The 21,960-nt window shown below is 45.5% G+C and overlaps 2 protein-coding genes across 9 annotated transcripts; one reads left to right on the top strand and one right to left on the bottom strand.

Moving 5' to 3' along the window:
- On the bottom strand, positions 1 to 14,815 carry LOC309688620 (activator of 90 kDa heat shock protein ATPase homolog 1-like). Of its 8 annotated transcripts, none has more exons than XM_082504484.1 (8): positions 10,331 to 14,815; positions 9,529 to 9,713; positions 8,865 to 9,055; positions 7,457 to 7,539; positions 7,250 to 7,367; positions 5,948 to 6,045; positions 5,723 to 5,860; positions 1 to 222 (listed from the first exon to the last, which is right to left on the bottom strand). In XM_082504484.1, the coding sequence occupies exons 2-8, from the start codon at positions 9,606 to 9,608 to the stop codon at positions 55 to 57; spliced, it is 876 nt and encodes a 291-aa protein (XP_082360610.1). In that variant the 5' UTR covers positions 9,609 to 9,713; positions 10,331 to 14,815; the 3' UTR covers positions 1 to 54. The 8 variants fall into 8 exon arrangements, with proteins under 8 accessions (XP_082360610.1, XP_082360612.1, XP_082360611.1 ...); XM_082504486.1 differs by having other exon boundaries at positions 9,529 to 9,616; XM_082504485.1 differs by having other exon boundaries at positions 9,529 to 9,681; positions 10,344 to 14,815.
- Positions 10,045 to 21,882, top strand: vipas39 (VPS33B interacting protein, apical-basolateral polarity regulator, spe-39 homolog). The gene is made up of 19 exons (XM_082504480.1): positions 10,045 to 10,143; positions 14,822 to 14,914; positions 15,023 to 15,128; positions 15,225 to 15,362; positions 15,441 to 15,479; positions 15,926 to 15,990; positions 18,767 to 18,823; positions 18,986 to 19,078; positions 19,167 to 19,200; positions 19,270 to 19,372; positions 19,581 to 19,608; positions 19,705 to 19,778; positions 19,850 to 19,925; positions 20,008 to 20,142; positions 20,274 to 20,315; positions 20,395 to 20,571; positions 20,667 to 20,756; positions 21,038 to 21,142; positions 21,213 to 21,882. The coding sequence occupies exons 2-19, from the start codon at positions 14,822 to 14,824 to the stop codon at positions 21,231 to 21,233; spliced, it is 1,476 nt and encodes a 491-aa protein (XP_082360606.1). The 5' UTR covers positions 10,045 to 10,143; the 3' UTR covers positions 21,234 to 21,882.
- The last annotated feature ends 78 nt before the right edge of the window (positions 21,883 to 21,960 follow it).

The following is a 21,960-nucleotide window of genomic DNA, read 5'->3' as shown; positions in this document are numbered from 1 at the left end:
TGACGAGTTTTTCTGGTCTCAGAACCAGACGATCTTGGTTCTGACTGTCCAGTTTTATGTATTTATTTGATTTGATTTTCGGTTGTTACAGACGGGACAGACATGACTGGGGGATAGAAGGAGGAAGGATGAAAGAAAGAGAGGGAGAGAAAGAAAAATAGAGGGGAGAAGAGATGGTGAGAAAGGCGGGAAGAAAAAAACAAAACAAAACACCTGGATCACCTGTATGGGGATAAGAAAAAACAGAAGAGTAAACAAACAAAAAACAACATAATAAATACAACACAATCACAATAAAGTAGCTAACAGCAGATAACAGTCGATACTAAATATGACATGTTATTGTGCAGTACGCAAGACCGACAGCGCACAATGTGCTTTGAGGTAGCAGCCAAGAAAGGTGAAGTGTGTGTCTGTGAAAACCCGTGTGTACACCTGTGTGGATCGGCATGCTTGAATTCAAAAGGTTTCTCCATGTAACGATCTGCTAGGAAGTGTGGGGAGCCACAGCACCGTCCCCCAGGGCATGAAGCAGGTATGGAGGAGATCCAGGCCCCAGACATCCAGAGGTCCCAGAATACGAGGACCCATGGAGGACCACCAGGGGGGCAACTGTGCCACCCTCCTGGGAAGAGCTGAGGAGAGCCCCAAACGAGAGGTCACCCAGCAGCCACGGAGCAGAGGCCAGAGGGGGTTGCAGTGACGTGCCTGCGGACTCTGCAGGCAGCCAGCTGTGCCAGAGAGGACCGGGCCTCAGGCCCAGAGGCCTGAGGGTACCCCACCCACCGGAAGGGGCCCAGCCGGGCCACAGTCGCCAGGTCCTGCCAATCGGCCACCAGGAGTGAGTTGGTACATACATGAGCGCCCAGCCCCAGACACCAAGAACCACCAACACACCAACGTCTGAGGGCATCAGCTACTGGCAGGGAGTGTGGTGAGGGGAGATAGGCCTCCATACCTCGGAGAGCCTGAGATGTTCCCAGAGAGGTGGAGTCTAGGTCCCAGCTGACATATAGACACAGACAAAGAGGCGTACGCAGACACAAACATGCATTCCCACCCCCATATACACAAACAAATACTCGGCACTCACCCGACGTGGAGACAGACACAAATAGGCACTGTACACACATTCACACTCCCCAAACATACTCTACATCCCAGGTCCGGGTACCCCCGCCCCCAGAGGGGCAAACCATACCTGGACCCAGGAGATGTAACCCTTCTCACTGGGGTAGAGGAAGGCAGACCGCCTCCTTATCTGCAGTAGCAGGGAGGCCCCGCATCCCAGACCCCAATCCGACGGCCAGCACCTCCTCCCAGCCCCCCAGCCCCGATGGTTAACAGAACGCGGGGTGAGTGAAGACCCCAAACCTGAGTAATGTGGTTGTCTAGGTTGCGGATTAAAATTGAGGGACAGGCGGCCAGAAGGGGGCAGAGGGGGAGTGCCTCCCCTGCACCCTGGTGACACACCTGCACCCCAAGTCCTGCGTGTGTGTGGTGGATTGGGAAGAGGGAGGCAGCTGAGGATGGGGAGGGAAGAAAGGGAGGGGCTGGGGCTGTGGCTGTGGCTGTGGCTACAATGTAGCTTGCCATCACCAGTGTGTGCATGGGTGGATGACTGGATATGTAAAGCGCTTTGGGGTCCTTAGGGGCTAGTAAAGCGCTATATAAATACAGGCCATTTAGAGAGCCCTACAGTTGGGCTGATGCACCCGCCCACCACCCCGGCAACACAACAACCAGGACCCAAGGCCCAGCCAGAGAGCCCCAGCCCAGGGGCGGAGCACCCCCAGAACCACAAGCCTCCAAGCCCGTCCCGGACCCACCCAGGGGCAGCCAGGCTACCAGGCCAGTAACCAACGTCCGCCAGCACAGACCCTCCCCCATGTTTGCTGTACGCAGCTACAAGGAAAACACCATCTAAGGCTACATTCATACTGCACGCGAAAGCGCATCATATCCGACTTTTTTGACCCTATGCGACCCATATCCGATCATGGTATGACAGTGTGAACAGCACAAATCCGATATTTTCAAATCCGACCTGGGTCATGTTAAGATTCAAAATTGAGGAGGGAGAGTACAAACCACTCTTGGTCCAGTAGGTCTCTGGTCAAACAATGATTTTAATGAATACACGCGTGGGAAGACACTCTGTACGCAGACAGCCAGTAGTCCTCGACTTAATCAGAGCATACACAGATTTTTATAGCATCAGGGTTTGAATTACTGACGCCCCTTCATACGTCACAGACAGGATATATACATACGTCAAATCAAAACCACAATGACCTTTTAACACAGTTTAAAAGAACATCGTCTTCCATCTTCATAACAGGTGCATCCTGTCACTGCCGGATGCTCGCTTGTCATCTTGACACCTCAGCAGCAGTTCTGCGACAAACTGCTCTTTGCAACATCAGCAAAACATAATTAAACTTTCCCCCATAAATGAATCTAACTAAAAGTGTGTGTGTGTCTGCGTCTGTGTGCTAACCACAATTGCACCCTGTTTCCTGTCAGCCTGTGACTTTTAGCCTTTCTGAAAGACACACACTGTTCAACCCCTGAATGCAATATAAACTCCAGATTATATTATTAATGCAATGGTACTGATGACAATTATTTAACAATAGCAGTAAAATAATTTCCCTGCTCCACAGTCACTTTCATATGTGCTACTGAATCCAATACATATCTGAAAGCGACTGCTGTTTGAATGGTCATGCCGCATTAAATCCGTCTTTTATGTCACTGACACAAGACAGATGCCAATTATCAGCGCCGGAAATGCGCCCGATAAGACATCGCGAACGCTTCCTGGCCATCCAGTGTAGATGTTAGTGAAACTGTTGGGAAGACAACGTTGGAGAAACGTGAACATTTTATTTGTACTGTATTATCTCCACATTCTGACAGAAATCTGCAACTATCCTTTGAAGCACCACTTCTCTCTAAGAGGGAAGATTGCTCTGCAGACAAGGGAATCTGCCAGTAGCCCTTGTTTAAATCCAGCATCGTGAAAAAACAAGCAGTGCCCAACCAGTCCAGGAGATCGTCGACCTGGGGCATTGGGTACACATCGAACGTGACACCTCATTCACCTTGCGGTAGTCCACACAGAACCGTATAGACCCATCTTTCTTCACCACAAGAACTATGGGCATATATCTTATATATCATATAACTATGGGGCTACTTTTTAGCCTCAGCATATTGTTCAATTCTGCAATTCAGCAATTTGTCTTTTATGCTCCAGGAGCCTGTAGGGCCATGAACCCACTGTCACGCCAGGGTGTGTCTCAATATGGTGCTCTATGAGAGACGTTCGGCCGGGCAGGGGGAGAACACATCAGCAAAGCACTGTTGCAGTGCAGCAACATCTGCTCTCTGGGCCTGTGTGAGTGGTCATCACAATGGAGGGAGGCGGGGATGGTGGAATTTGGCACCTCCGGCCCACACTCATCTCTCTCCTTAACCAGGCTCAACAGAGCAGTGGTTTCAGCCTCCCTCCATGCTTTAAGGAGGTTGAGGTGGTAAATTTGCGTCGCTCCTCTCCTGTCTGACTGGTCAACCTCATAGTCAACGTCCCCCACTCGCTGTGTGACCACAAAGGGCCCTCGTCACTTGGCGAGCTGGAGAATGGTAGTAATACAAGCACTTTGTCTCCTGGTGAAAATTGCCTGAGCCTAGCCCCTCTGTTGTACAAGCTTTGCTGATGTTGCTGGGCCTGGAGTAAATTCTCCCGTGATAACCACCCCAACCTGTGCAGCTTTGCTCTCAGGCCCAGCACGTATTGAATTTTATTCTTTGTGGGGCTCGACCCTTCCTCCCAGTTGTCTTGAATCAAGTCGAGCACCCCTTGCGGCTACCTGCCATACAGTAACTCAAAGGGAGAAAATCCCATGGAGGCCTGGGGTCTAGCCACCGATCCCAATTTCGTTCATCCTCGTGAATAAACTTAAGAATCATGGACTTTAAAGTCTTTTTCAGCCGCTCCACCAGCCCATCAGTCTGAGGGTATTAGACACTGGTCCGAATAGATTTAATGTCCAGTAATTTGTATAGCTCCCTCAGAGTGCGAGACATGAACGACGTGGTCTGGTCAGTCAGCATTTCTTTCGGAATACCGACTCGCAAGACAATGCCTGGGCCACACTCTTGAAATGGTGTGCAGCAGTACTGCTTACAGGTATCACGTTGCATAAACCACCAGCACCAACACAAAGCGATAGCCGCGTGCACTCCGGTGGAATGGCCCGAAGATATCCATACCAATGCGCTCAAACGGCATCTCCATCAGCGGTAATGGGCGCATTCCTTTGGAATGGCTGGGTGGTTAACCAGCTGGCATTCTGGGCACCACCAGCGGCGCACATCGGCCCAAATACCCGGCCAATAGAATTAGGCCATTATGCGCTCCAGAGTTTTCTTGCATCCTAAATGCCCTGCCATGGGGTTTGAATAAGCCGCCTGGAAAATGTTTCCCGGCGGCTTTGTGGCACCAACAACTGGGTGCAGATCTCATTCGTGCGAGTGTCAAGACTCACTCGATAAAGCCGATCGTTCCGTAACTGGAAATGGGTGTAAGTCCGCGAGGCTTCAGGGTGCACCAGCAGACCATCAATATCTATCACCTGGTCATAGGCTGAGCGTAGGGTGTCATCCCGAGACTGCTCTAGGGAAAAATCTTCTGTGGGGTGCATAACCGGAGGCAGTGGGGCCTCTGTAGAGGTTCCCGCCACCTCCTCCCCCCCAGAGTCAGTATCAGTCGACCCAGTGTCACTGCTAAGTGCCGGGCAAACATTACACAAATTTACTGGTTGCGATTTCACCCAGTTTATTACCCCAGTAAGCTGTGGAACTGTGCCCAAAATGGGATGCGACATGCCTCTCTCCGTCCTGCTGATCTCGCCTCCCCTCCCCTGAGCTGCAGACAACAGCAGCTGACGCTCTGAGGGCCCCCCCCCCCGCCCGCAGTACCGGCGGCGGTCCTGCCGGCAGGTTGGTCCTCCGCCAGTGTTGGCCCCGGACGCAGCCAGCTCGCCGCCGTGTCCTCCAGCTGTCGAGCCCAAGTGAACGGCTGCTCCCCCGCTGACATCTGACTAGCCCGAAATCGCCTCCGGTAGTCCTCCGGGGTGAACCCGAGCCAATCCAATACTGCCCTGCAAACATCCTCAAAGACACCCCGGGACGCCGGGGGCAGGCTGGGCCGCCATCTGTGCCTCCCCTGACAGCAGCGGCAGAAGCCTGGAAGCCCACTCCTCCTCAGGCCACTGGCAGGCAAGTGCTGTGGCCTGGAATGTCTGCATAAAGATTAGCGGGTCCAAGATGACATGGTTGAAGTTCCCCAAGATTGCAATGAAGGCACTCAGGTGCTAAGTCTGTAACTGGGCTATGGCAGAGTGGATAGTGTCAGCCTAATTTCAGGTAATGCCGGGGCCCAGTTCTGATCACCTGGTTAATTGTATTTCTGTTTTCATTGTCTGGTTTCAGTCAGTTTCAGGCCTAGGATTCATACTGAACTCGTAAAAGTCTGACACCAATTTTTAGCCTAGATTTGACCTGATTTTAATCAAACAAAGTTTTTCTTGCTGGCTGGTCATGACTCATTTAGATAAATTGAACAGGGTCTTTCATAGGGCGTCATTTATAACGTGTTCTTGTCTTTCTTGGTCTGTTCTGATTTCGTCTGGTCCTTCCTAGTCTGTTCGAGTACCTCTTGGCTGATGAATGTCCTGTAGAGTTCATGAGCGTTGGTCTGGAATGTTTCTTTCAGATCGAAACTGCAGGTTTGGTTACGATCACCTGTGGGACAGGGGGCGGTACTGGAGGAGCACTTGGGGGCGGGGCTAATCTGCAGGACAACACAGAAAAATCAAAGGTCAGCACTTCAACAGTGAGGCTGAACAGGAGCTAAGTCAGGACAGGAGGAGCATCCTACTTGGGTTTTATTGGTCTTAACCTCATTCTTCTTGGTCGACACAGATGAATGCTGCTTCAGTGCGTTGGTGGTGGGAAGAATCATTCCCTGACCAAACTCTGTGGGATCAGAGGTCACAGTTACCCCATGGGTCATCTCCCTGGCTGATCTTTACAGGTGTAAATTTCATAATGAAGCGTTTTAGGGACTGTCTCAGAGTAATGGCTTGCTGAGGGCTGAAACTACAAACGTTCCAACCACCAGGAGAAGCTCAAAACAGAGTACTAAAGCTCCACTTAGATTTAACGTGTTTTGCTCACATGCATTTGTAGTGGATGTGTCACAATCCTGGGTCTTTTTACCCAGCGTTTTGAGTTTTTGTTAATTTGGATGTTTATGGTTTATGTTTAAGTTCATTGGGTTTTCTAAGGTAATTTGTTTATTAGTTTCCCCTTAAGTTTTCAACCCCTGTATTAAGTATCCCTTGTCCTTTATGTGTTTCATGTCTTCATGTCTTTTGTTGTGACAACATGAACTTGACACATCTGCGTTTCATTATCTTTCCCATTTTATTTTGAAGAGGTTCTGTGTTCCTGTGTTCTATGTGTTTAGCTTTACGTTTCCCCTGTGATGTCGTTATCCTCACTTGTTTCCCCATGTGTTTCCACTTCCCTCATTATCCTCCTGTGTGTACTTAGTCTGTGTGTTTTCAGTCATTTCTTGTCAGGTCGTCTGCTGTTTTCACGTCATGCATCCAGGTTTTTTTTCCATGTCTCCATGCCAGGTTTCATGTTGAAGGTTTTTTCATGCTTTAATCTTAATTCACCCAGTTTAGTTTATTGTTTAGTTTCACCTTTGTCTTTTGTTTTGTACTTCTTTGCCAGCCTTAATAAACGGCTCGGTTTTGTTATTCCATGTCACGTTTCACATTCTGTTTTGGTCTGCATTTGAGTTATTTTTCGCAATACATACAGTCTGCCTCAGCCAGACTCTGACAGGATTGCTGGGTGCTAGAGTTAATTGTAGACTCTGGTTGTCTCAGTAACTCACCCCCTCATATCAGCAGTATTCTTAACACTTTAGTATTCACTTCCAACTATTATCTCAAGCCTGGACCCACCCACCTCTCACTGCTGAATTTCACAGAACTTTAATGGTTTCAAGTTTCCACATTACTTCTAGCTTTTTCCTGTTTAGACCCACCCCTAAAAGGCTTTGATAGTTACTGACCGATCTACTTAAGAGACACAGAGGAGACACCCACGAACAGTTCTAAAAACTCCTTATGGTCAGAAACTGCCTGATGTCTTCTAGGTAACACACCTGATTTGAGCCGCTGGACATACTTGCCCAGAACCCTGCGAACCTCCTGGATGCCGGAGGTCTTCATGAGGTCCAGGAGAGGTGTGTTGGGCTGGTCTTTACAGAGAGCCACGCAGATCTGGATAGCAACATAATTATCAATACACTCATCTGTGCAGTCATCACTGGGTTGCAGGGTATGTGATCAGAATCAGAAGTCAAACTCACATCCAGGTCATCCTCGTCATTCTCGTCAGACAGGTTGGACACATCAATAGTTCCTCTGAACTTCACTCCCCTGCAGGACATCCCTGCACACAGAAAACAGTTGGCACTACAGAAAAAGAGCAACCCTATGTTAAAATCCCCGCTGTACACGTGGCTAGAGATTCTGGCAGTCATAGTCAAATGTATTCCAAGGGCCAGAGCGGGTGACACTGAGTCAAAATGAAACCTTTCATTCAGGATAAGAGTAGATTTAGTAGTTATAATTAATATCATCAGCAAAGACTCCTGGTTTACAATAATGGCTTACACAGCAGTGGGGAAGAACTCTTCAGTATTATATTTTTTCAATACCATGTGCCAACACAATGCAGAGCCACTGCTTGAACTCTACTCCCATAGAGATTGATTATCTTGTTTAAAATGTTACCTGATTCTGAAAAAGAAAGACTGAAATCAAAAGCACTTGACTCCCTGGTATAAATGAATAATGTGCATTTTCAACCAGATAACCTGTGAGCTAAAGAGGAAATGGTGTCTTGCTGATTTAGAAGATCTTCATTTAGCAGGAAAAATAATTTGTTGCTCAATAAAAGTAAAGCATGAACACCTGACTATTCAACACTCACAATGAAGATTCTTTACAGTTTTTCCCCAGTGACCACTGAAGTTAGGGTTAACGCTGATAATATTTCAAAATAACTGCTCAAACATGCTCCGAGAGTTATCATCATGATAGCTGCCATGTTGTGCGACGTGCTTCTAGAAGAACTTTGGCTAAAAGGTTTAGTGCATGGGTCTCAAACCTAAATGAGCTATGGGCCACTGCTGGCACTGTCATCTTATTGGAGGGCCACTTCAGTGTTCAAGTAATACAAATCAAACAAATAAGAAAACACACACAAATATTTTCTAAAATGTAGTGTTGTATTTTTAAATTTCAAATATTGTATAACAAGACAAAACGTTTTTTTTCTCACTCTTAACTGAAGCCCTTCATTGAACCACCAAATAAACACATCAGTACTCTCTACCTGGCCAGACACATGGCAGCACTTCTACTATCATTTTGTTCATATTTAACAAATATGCAGACATAAGTGTACACATTAGTTTTTGACTCTCTCACTGAACTAACAGAGCCAATCCCTCAGCATATTTGTACTCTCTGCTCATATTGCCTTCATATTAAATCATTTTTGGCTTCTTAAATAACTCATTTTAACAAAAAAAAAAAGTCACTTCAAGGATCAAACTGTCAATATACGGGGCAGCAAGTAGCCCCTGGGTTGTGAGTTTGAGACCCCATATCTACAGCATCTACGTGAAGGTTAAAGTCAGTCACATGAACCAAATTGAGATGGTCTCCCATGATGAATGGATGGACGACATCATCAGTGAGATCACTGACCCAGCCAGCTGAGTCTCAGCTGCCACTCGTAGAAGTAGAAGAGCTTCCCTTTGCGGTTATTGATGGAAGCTTCTCCCTCCAGCTTAGTGACTTCGGTCAGATGGCAGACACCCTCAGGTCCCTCCACCTGCACACCGAGCAGCAACTGATGGAGGCACTCCGAGGACCAGGAGGACACATCTCGCTCTGTCCTGACCAGGGGAGAGAGGAGGGTCAGCGGGTACCAAATCACGCCCACCTCTGACATCACAGAGTTCAAAAATACCTCCAAACATGTGCTGAACCAGCTGCGGCTCACATAACACACACTGAGAGTCTAAAATAGCTCATCCTACAGTATCACATACACACTGAGATCATTCTGGAAATGTCCTCTTCTTACTCAGTCATGACATTCAGGCTGTTACCATGGAAATGAGGCCAGTGCCCTCAGTTACCTGCAGGAAGCCCCAAAGATTACTCAAAAATTAACTTCTTGCGCGTTTTCTATCACTGAGCTGAAGCAACTTCTATAGCAACAGCATTACCTGAATTCTACCTTCATCAGTCTGTCTGTCTGCCACATGGACCAGTTTATATTTATTACAATAAATAAGTAGTAGTAATAATAATAGTAGTATAATGAGTACTGCAGTGATGGTAGCATTGATGAAGATGAACAGACCAGTGCCAGTTGTTGACGTTGGTGGCGTCAGCTCTCTCCTCTACTATCCATCGAGGATCTCCTTCACCCCACTTAGCCATCACGATCGCTGATCAATACAGGGCCAATGAGACACTGCTGCTCACACTGGTAAAACCCTAAGCCTGACACCAGCTGAAAAATGAAACGCCCACTTCCTCTTAGCACTGTCAAAGTAAAAGCACAGAGGACCTGGGACCGACAGTTACCTTGAGGCCAGCTGTGGGTCTTTGCTCCCAGATTGAGAACCAGCAGAGCTATACCTGCACGCTGCTCTCAGGTGATAATAACCTAAAGCCTCCCAGGTGGAAATAAATCAGCTGATGTCTGCAACCAATCTGTTGACAGTCACATCACTGATGCTGAATGTAACAGACCAATCAGATCCATTTTTAGAAGAACGACTCCTCTGGTTTATGTGATGTTTTAAGACAATCAAATTAAAAAGAATATCTGTCTGGTTTCCTGCTCCTTTAATCGAATTATTGATTAGATCAAAAATGGACTTCCTGGTGCAGCGTACTACAGCTCCCAGCAAACTTCGCGCAGCCGGAAGCATCCTCGGTCAAAGAGAAAGGGACGAAGAAGCAGGTGAAGGTAAAAAAAACAAACAAACAGCTGATTGATTCTCATCGATTATCAGGTTTACAACCAGCGGTTTGTGCTTGATGTCTACAGATTAGACACCTGCGGAGTGACGTCACATTCCCACCGTTTGTCACTAAAAACACTAATATGCGGATTTTTCATTTAGCTAGCTAATGCTAACATGCTAATAACAAACCTGCAGCTGTTACCAGAAAACGTGTCTGTAAAGGTTCTCAGTCATCCAGGTCATCGTAGTCTAAGGAGCTTGGAAAGAAAAGCATCTGGACTTCTTTAAGTTGCTTGAAGACGTTTCACCTCTCATCTGATAAGCTTCTTCAGTTTGACCCTAGAACCGAAGAAGCTCCTCGGATAAGAGGTGAAATGTCTTCAAGCAACTTAAAGAAATCCAGACGCTTTTTTTTCCGAGCTCGTTACTAGAAAACGCACACGTGCATAGCAGATGTGGGTCCGGGATCAGGCTAACCAACACGGGCTACGGCAGACTGCAGCGCACTACAACTCCCAGCAACCCCGCGAAATTGTAGTGGTTAGGTGTGGGAACGAATCATATCGCACAATAATTTCTATTGAGAGCTTCAGTAGATTTTCTTAATGTACAGGCTGTGATCAGCTGATCTGCTGCTCTTTATGGATGTATACACCTGAATTCAACAAGATGTGAGCCGATGTTTCCTGAGTTGTCCTAGCTGATTTCATCCTCTACACTGACAGTACACTGTTTATGTTGTCTTTATGTTAGACACTATACAAACATCATCAACTGAAATTCATATGAATCTCTGCTACACTTGATGTAAGCTAACTGAAATGAAACCACAGCATCTGTGCACCTTTACTGTATCCACCACAGTGCAGAAAACCAACCTGTTTATCTTTTTCTCTCCCTGTGAAATGCAGCTGGACCTTTAGCTGTAACACACTGTGGGACAAACTGCACACAAACAGTTTTTATATGTTTGCTGATGTTTGTTGAGCTGATAGAAATGCTGCATTTCAAACTGCCTGACACTTAAAAAAACGTTACTCCCTTTATGCTCGCTCCTCTTCAGCAGGGCTAGCTAGATGCTGAAGTACCGCAAACACAATTCATGGACACCCCTGGCGATGACTATGAAGGTTCGCAGTGATATAAAATAATTACTCCCCTCAGATGTGTTAAAACTAAAGTAAGGAGCCGTTTTGAAAATGTAAGGAGTAGAAAGTTCAGATATTTGTATAAAATGTAGGGATAAAAGTAAAAAGTTGTAAAAATAAATAAATAATAATAATACTCAAGTAAAGTACAGATACCTGAAGATTCTGCTGAAGTATTTGTAATTCGTTACTTCCCACCTCTGGGCCCAGACTAGGTAAATGTGGAGGGTTCAGGAAGGACATCCGGATCAGGCATGCAGGCCATAAAAAATCAGATTTCCATACCGGATCGGTCAGGCCCGGGTTAACAATGACTGACTGGGTTCTGCTGGCCAGCAGGTGCAAACTGGGCTACTATTGGCTACTACTACTGACTACTATTGAAGATGAAGGAAGAGGAGAGGGAGAATCAGAATACTTTAATAATCCCTAAGGAAATTATGTTGTTACAGTTGCTCCAAGACAATAACAGTAACAGACTAAACTAAATTAAATAATATAATATATTACAATGTTTACAAAATAATAACGGGCAGCATGGTGGCACGGTGGTTAGCACTGTTGCCGCACAGCAAGAAGGTCCTGAGTTTGGTTCCACCATCAGGCCAGGGTCTTTCTGTGTTTTTGCACAGCATGTTCGTATTGTTTCGTGCCACCAGTCTCTCTTTATTCAGAGTTTTCAGACACAGTTGTCTGTGTTTCTCCTTTTCTTTTTTCTCCATCGCTGTCTTTCTTCTTTTTCACTGTCTTTTCATGTGTAACTAAGTCTCAGCTGTCAGATTTACCGCCTGGAGTATACAGAGTTCATTGGCTGAGTGGTATCACATGGGGTGGCTTAAGTTGCACCCAACTGGTCTGTGCATTTCTTCAGCCACTGAACCACTACCGTAAAGACCAGAAAATGCTGGACCAGTTAAAACAGAAGCACCCTATCAGCTTTGAAATTTTTGCCTTCTGTTTTTACTGGAAGTCCGGTTCCATATGGGACCGCTTGTGGGTGCAGCTCAGGACCCCAGTCCGCCTATTAGTGACCTCTGGCTTATGTTGACATTAAACGGTTCTCAAATTTAACTCCATATCCGTATTTCTTAGTTTTAGACCAGTGGCTTACTCTAATATGTTTCCCTCATTTAGTTGACTAAGAAATTAGTCACCATTGCTAATTAATTATATATATTTAATAATTAGGCAGCACGGTGGCACGGTGGTTAGCACTGTTGCCGCAAGCAAGAAGGTCCTGAGTTCAATTCCACCATCAGGCCGGGGTCTTTCTGTGTGGAGTTTGCATGTTCTCCCCGTGTCTGCGTGGGTTCCCTCTGGGTACTCCGGCTTCCTCCCACCGTCCAAAGACATGCAGTTTGTGGGGATAGGTTAATTGGATAATCCAAATTGCCACTAGGTGTGAATGTGCGAGTGAATGGTTGTCTGTCCTTGTGTGTTGACCCTGCGACAGACTGGCGACCTGTCCAGGGTGTACCCCGCCTCTCACCCTATGATAGCTGGGATAGGCTCCAGCGCCCCCCGTGACCCTGAAAAGGATAAGCGGAAGCGAATGGATGGATGTTTACAAAATATAAGAAATAGCTCTAATGTATACAAATATATTCATAAATATCAAGAATATTAGAGACATGACATATACATGATTGACATTTTACTCTGTCCTGTAAAACGTTGTTATTTTACTGTACAGGATGTGCAGAAGGGTGTAACTTCTGCATTGTGCATTAGATGGAGGAGTTGTACGGAGATATCCACAGGCAGGAATGATTTCCTGTGTCGTTCAGTGGTGCCTTATGGGTAATCGCAGTCTCTCACTGAGCGTGGTCCTGGGACTGGCCAGCACATCATGGAATGGGTGGGAGGTATTATCCAGCATTGTCCTTATCTTGGACAACATCCACCTCTCAGATACCACCCTAAGGGAGTCCAGCTCCATCCTCACAATATTACTGGACTTGGGGATCAGTTTATTTAGTCTGTTGGCATCTGTGACCCTCAACCCAACAGCATGGGATGGCACTGGCGGCAACAGACTCATAGAACATCCTAAGCATTGTCCGACAGATGTTGAAAGACCTCAGAGACACGTCTGGCCCTTCCTGTAGAGTGCAGTGGTGTTTTTAACCCAGTCCAGTTTATTGTCTGTGTGTACTCCAAAGTATTTATAGTCCTCCACAAAGTCCACATCGACTCCCTGGATTGAAACAGGGGTCACAGGATTCCTCATCCTCCTAAAGTCCAGGTCCTTCTGAGAGGGCATGTTAGGACTAGGAGGCAGCGAGACAGAAGGAAAGGCAGGAGTGTGTAGGTGAGAGTAGGACTCTAAGTGTTGGGACTGTGATGGGAAAGGGAAAGAGGGTAGATATACTATGAGAGACCAGCAAAGGCCAGGAGCAGTGGAGGTGGATTCTGCTGTACCTTGGTGTAGATGGAAAGAGAAAGAAAGTAGTGGTAATGTTCGAGGTAGAATATGTAAATAGGGTTGTGGCAGTAAGGAGAGTCTGAAAAAGGATCATGATTTTGAAGCTAAAAGTCAAAAGGTGTGAAGTGGTAGAGAGTGTTCCCACACGGTTAGCGTGGTGATTGGAGCGGACTTTAAAGGATATGTAGGTGAAAGGAACATCAGACAAATGCTTTTCTTTGTGCACTCGTGCTACAGTCAAAGCTGATTTCAGTTTTTGAGTGGGAAGAGAAAAATGGTGGCATGGTCTACAGCTGCTGAGGGGTGGGGATATGGACAGGCCTTTAGATTTGAATGCACAAAAGAACAAGAGCGCGATGGTAAAGAGTAAACTACATTCAGTAAAGAAACAACTGCATTATTCTGTTAACACAACATCTGATAACATCTGCACTGAGAGCATGCTAACACAAAGCTAGCCAAGAGCGCAGAGTGATGTTAAAGCTGAGTTGTATGCAGACCCGAACCCAGCAGCCAGAGCCTGAACTTCATCATGTAACAAAGACAGTAATGAGCAGTCAGGCTGCAGCGTCTGTTTCTACCTGTCCATGTGTGTACTGTAGAATCACCCTGGCAACCACTCTGCAGTGTGCTTTGGCCGATTTTTGGTTTTACTTTGTGTTTATGTGTAAAAATTGTATCCTCATTAGGATAGAGATCTGTGTCAGGTTTATACTGTTAAAAGTAAATGTGTGACAGTTGTTTCAGGTCATTTCTGGAGTAATGAGAAAGTAATGTAACAAGTAGTGTAATAAATTACTTTCTTTAGCGAGTAATTAAGTAACGTACTTTATGAAAAGTAATGAGTAATGTTTAACAGATTTTTTTTGACCAATAACATAATAGTGCTAATAATACACACTGAAAATGAAAAATATGAAAAGCTTAGCATATGCTGAGACAGTGTTTCTCACTGTGCGCCACTTCCTGACCTGTGATCTCATCACATGATCAATAAGGAGAAAAAGAATGACATCATGTGATGCAGGCTGTGTCTTACCAGCTAATAGCTTCCTTCCTTTCTGTGTTGACAATTTAAATAAAGAGTCACTAACTCTTTATGTCCAGATGATTAAGAGTAAAGTTGACGAGGAAGACTACTGGCACAGCTCCAAGTTTAAAGCGTTCACCTTCGATGATGAAGATGATGAGTTAAGCAGGGTAAGACCTCCAGAACCAGAAGCCAGAGTGAATTGTTCTAGCCCTGCATGTGTGTCATTGACTTGATGTGGCTCTCAGGTGTGATTTTTAGGTGTTGTTGTCTAACAGTTGAAGGAGTCTCGGCAGGCCGTAAACAATATACGGCGGCTGGTGGAGGAAGACGATGACGAAGATGATGTCGAGAGGGTCAGCTGGAGTGGCGAGCCAGTCGGCAGTAAGACCCCTACATTCTCCTCATTGGTCACTCCTTTGGAGAATGCTGAGATTTGATTGGTTATAGGGTGGTTACCTGTCATACTTGTGTCCACAGGTATTTCCTGGTCCGTTAAAGAGACAGCTGCCTCCAGTCAGAGGGCAGATAGAGAGCCTGCCTTCCCCAAAATTAGCACTGACACGCCATCGATCAGTAGGAGCCAATCAGGATACTCGCTGAGCTCTCTATTCAAAGGTGAGGACGGTCACATGACTCAGATAGACCGAAGCCTGATCATGTGATTCACTGCAGTTGTCATGTGATTCTGTGCAGGAAAACCTAAGGTAGGGAACTTCCAGACCTTCAGTGACGGTGAGTCCTCAGATGACTCAGGTGGTGTTCTTATACTTTTACGATATTTCACCTAGTCAGGGTCATGTATATCAGGGTATATAAATGAATGGTGATTGGATGAATATGGGATGATGTTGAATGGTGATTGGATGAATATGCAATGATGTTGGTTGGTGGTTGGATGAATATTGGATGGTATTTAAAGGTCAAATAATGGTTGTATAAATAGTGGGTGATGATTAGATGGTGATGGATGATGTTTGGATAGTGATTGGTTGATGGTTCGATTAATAATGAATGCTGATTTGATGGCGCTTGGATAATGGCTGGGTGAATACTGGTTGACTGATGGTGGTTGGATGTTGTTTGGTGGTTGCATGGTCATTAATGATAGTCAGATGATAGAGGATGTATGGTGGTTGGATGTCTCGCTCAGACTGACATTTGTTTTTTGGGGTTTTTAGCACTTACTGACTCGTCTGTCAGGCTCTACGCTCCTGAGCTCCGAAAACCAAAGTCTGAGTACAAGGTAAGATTACCCTGGTTAAATAGGGTGTTATATTTAGTAATCTAATTACTATGGGTGTGTAATATGGCTGTTCAAATATTGTGATAACTGTTAATCTCATTACAGTTATGCTTCAAAATCCAGTTACTCTTGGGTATTCTGATTACCCATGAGTAATTCAATTATAATATCATTAACCTGATGTAAGTTGATGTGCACGACTAGTCGACTGGACAACTAATCTTCACTGTTGTCACTAGTCGGTACCAGACATATGAGTCATTTAACCTAGTTGTTTTACATTTGAATTAATCCCCACTGCTGGTAAATAGTTGTGTCCTAATCTTATGGAACCATCTGCCACCAGGTGAGAAACGCCAAAAATCAGCCTCATATTTTAGTCACCACTGTTATTTCTAGTTCTTTTAAAGGCAAAAGAGTGAGATCACAGACAATCCTTAGCGATAGGGCGAGGAGTTCAGTTGTTTGGGAAGGATTTAGAGTAGAGTCGATGCTCGTCCACATTTAAAGGAGCCAGTCGAGGTAGACACCAACTGGGTAAGGTGGTCCGACCAGGGATATCCTGCCAGGAGGAGGCCGCTGTGTACACCTGAGACATGGGTCATGTTTTGTGAACTCAAAACATGTTTTCAATAATTTGGATTCCTCAAAACAGCCACCCTTTGCTTTGCTTACTGCTTTGCACAGTCTTGGCATTCTTTCGAGGAGCTTCATGAGGTTGTCACCTGAAATGGCTTTCCAACAGTCTTAAAGGAGTTTCCAGAGATGCTGAGCACTTGTTGGCCCTTTTGCCTTTGATCTGCGGTCCATCTCATCCCAAACCATCTCCATTGGCTTTTTAGGTCATGGTAAATGGTAGATGGACGGAGTCTTATATAGCGCTTTTATACTCTGTAAGGTTTTCTGACTGATGAAAGGTGTGACGTGTAACTGTTTGCACAGACCATTTTTTGAAAAAACAATTATTGGATTCATGAAGCTGAACTTAAATCATGCATAAATGATTAGTATTTATTCAGGTTTGGATGTATGCGTTTGTAAAATAGTTATACTCTTGCTCAGATTGCTTCCAATTTTTGTGTGGATTGACGTACGTTACACACAAATCACTGCACACATCTGTAAATCTTAGTTTATGCTTTTGGGTCATGTCGTACGCATTTGCAACCCTTTTGTGGAAAATTCCTCTCCGTATTTAATCACCCCCCTCTTTTCCGGTCAGAGTGAATTTTTAAACCAGGCTTGAATCAGGGCCATCCTGATACGCATGAGGAGGAGCTCACTGATGAGTCGGAAACAATATTTAGTGTTGATTATGTTCACAACGGAGAAAACTGCCTGGCTTTTGTGTGTGTAGCCAAACATGGTGACTTTCCTCACACCTGTGGAAGGTCGGCTTATGCAAATGGCTCTTTTGAGTCCACATCTGCTGGGAGATCGCATCTGCAGAGGCCCAGCATTCATCTGTTGCTCTATTGTCACTGTACACTTTTTTGTTTTTGCACAGCATGTTCGTATTGTTTTGTGCCACCAGTCTCTCTTTATTCAGAGTTTTCAGACACAGTTGTCTGTGTTTCTCCTTTTCTTTTTTCTCCATCGCTGTCTTTCTTCTTTTTCACTGTCTTTTCATGTGTAACTAAGTCTCAGCTGTCAGATTTACCGCCTGGAGTATACAGAGTTCATTGGCTGAGTGGTATCACATGGGGTGGCTTAAGTTGCACCCAACTGGTCTGTGCATTTCTTCAGCCACTGAACCACTACCGTAAAGACCAGAAAATGCTGGACCAGTTAAAACAGAAGCACCCTATCAGCTTTGAAATTTTTGCCTTCTGTTTTTACTGGAAGTCCGGTTCCATATGGGACCGCTTGTGGGTGCAGCTCAGGACCCCAGTCCGCCTATTAGTGACCTCTGGCTTATGTTGACATTAAACGGTTCTCAAATTTAACTCCATATCCGTATTTCTTAGTTTTAGACCAGTGGCTTACTCAGGGATAGCTCAGTAGGTAAAGTGGTCGCCCCATGATCGGAAGGTCGGCGGTTCGAATCCACTTAACGGCTACCCTGAGGTACCCCTGAGCAAGGTACCGTCCCTACACACTGCTCCCCGGGCGCCTGCTTAGTGGGCTGCCCACTGCTTCACAGAGTGAATGGGTCAAATGCAGAGAAAAACAAGTAATTTCCCCATGGGGATCAATAAAGTATCCACTATTATTATTATTATTATTATTATGTTTCCCTCATTTAGTTGACTAAGAAATTAGTCACCATTGCTAATTAATTATATATATTTAATAATTAGGCAGCACGGTGGCACGGTGGTTAGCACTGTTGCCGCAAGCAAGAAGGTCCTGAGTTCAATTCCACCATCAGGCCGGGGTCTTTCTGTGTGGAGTTTGCATGTTCTCCCTGTGTTTGCATGGTTTCCCTCTGGGTACTCCGGCTTCCTCCCACCGTCCAAAGACATGCAGCTTGTGGGGATAGGTTAATTGGATAATCCAAATTGTCACTAGGTGTGAATGTGCGAGTGAATGTGAGGGTGAATGGTTGTCTGTCCTTGTGTGTTGACCCTGCGACAGACTGGCGACCTGTCCAGGGTGTACCCTGCCTCTCGCCCTATGACAGCTGGGATAGGCTCCAGCCCCCCCCCGCGACCCTGAAAAGGATAAGCGGTAGCGAATGGATGGATGCTAATTTAATTACTCTGGGGTAATGTGATTACAGTTCTGTTGTCCTGTGCTGTCATTTCTAATGGTGATATGGTTATTGTGATGTCAGGATTATGTCAGTGATTGGTCACCTGAAGAGACGGTTCAGAGACTTCAGCAAGGAAAGGTAACACACCTGTTCACCCAAGTCTGAGTATTTCTGCTCTGTATTAATATTGTAAGTATTTGTACTGTGTGGCAGGCCGTGTCTCTGGAAAAATTCAGTGTGGTACTCTGAGCGTCAGTACTCTACAGTAGTAGTACTGTGATTATTTGTACTGCATTGTAGGCTGTGTCTCTGGAGAGGTTCCGCACACTGCAGGACAAACTGCTGCTGCTCGATCACGCCATTGCTGCTCATGATGGAAACGTCATCACGGCTGTAACTTGATCTGATTCATAACGGCATCATTTAAACTTTATTAACCATCCCATCAGACACAACTGAGCATGCTCTGTTTATTTTTCAGGTTTTAATCTATCTAAAGAGGACGCTCTGTAAAGGTGAGTGTGGTCTTGATCCCGGTCCTGCTGGTTGATTGGTTCTCCCACTGAGTCTGTTTTTGTTCTCAGAGGTTTTGTTTCGAGAGCTGGAGTCCAGGCAGACAGCTCTCAGACACTTCATCCACTACCTGAGTGAGACCCAAAACCAGAGGCTGCTGCTGGAACTGCACAGGTTTGCTCTCACCTACAAGTACACCTGTCCCTGCTGATTACTGCCCTCGTCTGTATGAAGCGTGATGCTGAACATGCTGCAGGTGTTCTTGTGACTGAGTGATGAGGTTCAGGTCGGCAGATAGACATTCAGGTGTGTCACAGGTATCTGGTGTACACCTGTACAGATAGAACTCTTTTGATGTGTTTGCTTTCTTCCTGTTCCTCAGAGCACTGGGCAGAGCTGAGGATGCGGCGGTATGTAGTACTCTGTAGCTATAAACAAATCAACATTAATTCTTCTGGCGTTCATTGGGCTGATGATGATGCCATTTCCTGTTTTCATGGCAACAGCTGCTTCAGTATAAGGAACACTTGAGCATCACAGATGAAAACAAAAGACGGGACTTCCTGAAGAACTGCCTTAGGTCAGTAATCTGATTACACTCAGGTAACTGTTAGTGTTTGTTGTTTACAGTTGTTTGTTCGTTGTTTTCAGCCTCCCATTTTCTGCTGAGGACCTGGCCCATGTTCAGGATCACTACACTCTATTGGAAAGGCAGATCATCATCGAGGTCAGTAACCAGTTAATTAAGTTCATGATGAGGTTGAAGGTTTCTGATTGACTAGATCCAGTTTAATCACTGTTGTTGCTAGGTGACAGACCGGCAGGCTGAGCGTGGAGGGAAGGTGGAAATTTTCCAGAAGTTTCCCAGAAAAGCTTTGATCCTCAACATGCCGCTGATCACCACGCTGTACTACTGCTGCTTCTACCACTACGCTGAGCCAGAGGTCAGTCTGTTAGCCTGTGTTAGTTTTAGTTCCTGTTAGCCTGAATTAGTGTTAGTCCCTCTTAGCCTGAGTTAGTGTTAGCCCCTGTTAGCCTGAGTTAGCAGTAACCTGCAACAGTGTTTATATTTCAGGGGACCTTCAGCAGTCCGTTAAATATCCGTCAGACCTTTAAGGTGAGAGCTGACTGGTTTGCTTTGACTTTTGACCTCTTTTGATCTGTTTGACTCACTGACCTGTGACCTCTGAACTCAGATCTCAGAAAAGCAGTACTTTGTGACTGCTTTGGCTGCAAGGGCGAAGCTGAAGGCATGGCTGGACGTGGACGCTCTGTTTGCCAGCAGGAATTGGCTCGGGTTCACCAGGAAGAAATCACCACTGAGCTTCCAGCGAGTTGTTGACATCCTACAGAAGAACTCCGCCCCCACACACGTGAGCTACTGTAACACACCTGGTACAGAGGTAGAGAGAGACGTAGCCATCAGCTTGTTATTGATTTTTGATCATTGGTTATTGATTACTGTCAGGTGCTGCAGGACTACGTGGCACTCGTGGACGACGGAGAGTTGAGGCTCACTTTGGCTCAGAAACATAAATGTCACGACATCGTCATCAGTGTGAGTCTGCCAAATTTGATTTAGCTGCTTGTGGTGGAATTAAGGCACGACGGGTCCAAGGATCATAGTTTTGAGCCATTTTATTGAGCACTTCTCACCACAACAACCAACCCTTGAGTCCCCGTGTTTTAACACCACAGGTGCGATCTGCAGATGCCGTGCAGGTGCGTCCGCACGGCACCACAGACCACGCCCCACCACACTGCTGCTTTAAAAATGACCAATCAGAGAACAATACTTTGTATGATGTCATGATGATGTTGTATCTCTGGGCAAATCAGACATACCGGGACATGAAGGACCGGCAGCTGCTGCTGGGATACCGTGGGAAGGTGGTGAGGGGCTCAGCGGAGGAGAGGAAGATTGATGACCTGCTCAGCAACCCGGTGAGGAGGGCTCCTTTGTGAACTATATCATGTGACTTGACATGTGACTAAACTATTTCTTTTCTTTCAGCAAATTCGCTGGAAAAACTAACATGGCTGTCACCATGGCAACATGAATGTCCTTCCAGCCCATCTGTGGCTGTCTGAATCGATGTAGCTCTGCCTACATACCCAGGAAGGGGGAGAGTCATGACTCTGATGTTCCTTTGAAAACAGGAAGTGACTGTATTGATGTGAGAAAGAGTGGACGGAGTTATTTCTTCATGTTTCATCAGATAATTGGACACACCTCTGACATTAATTCTGACATCATCACGCCAAATAAAATAAAAACACAGATTGATGCTTCAGGACAGCAGGATGCTGCTGCCATATTTGTCCGAGAATGTATGTGTGCTCTCAAATGTTCAGGTTGCCACCTCTCATAGACAGATCTGTCCTAAAGTGATCGGGTTTGAAGTTTGTCTAAAAGTTTCCCAAGTAAAACAAAAATCCAAAAGCTGTGATCAATCCCATGTTTCTGTTAACATGAAGAGCAGACTGATGTATTAAATATTCCTGTACTGTGTGAGAAAATAAATCATAACTTTTAATTAAGAGACATCAGAAACAGCTGAATTTTGCTTAATGGATTTTTTTTAACCTTTTATTTGTTCACAAACATAAAGTGCAAAATAAACACAAACATCCCCAAAACCCATCTGTCTGTTACAAACAGCCAATAAACATTTATATATCAATTATTGACTCTCCTCGTTTGTATATAATGACGATTTCTTTCATCACCACATGAGAGATTAAAGGGAAATAAACAGCAG

This window comes from Aulonocara stuartgranti (assembly GCF_965226115.1).
Source record: "Aulonocara stuartgranti genome assembly, chromosome: 15".
NCBI lineage: Eukaryota > Metazoa > Chordata > Actinopteri > Cichliformes > Cichlidae > Aulonocara > Aulonocara stuartgranti.
The sequence above is the reverse complement of the archived record's forward strand: the minus strand, read 5'-3'. Positions and strand labels throughout refer to the sequence as shown.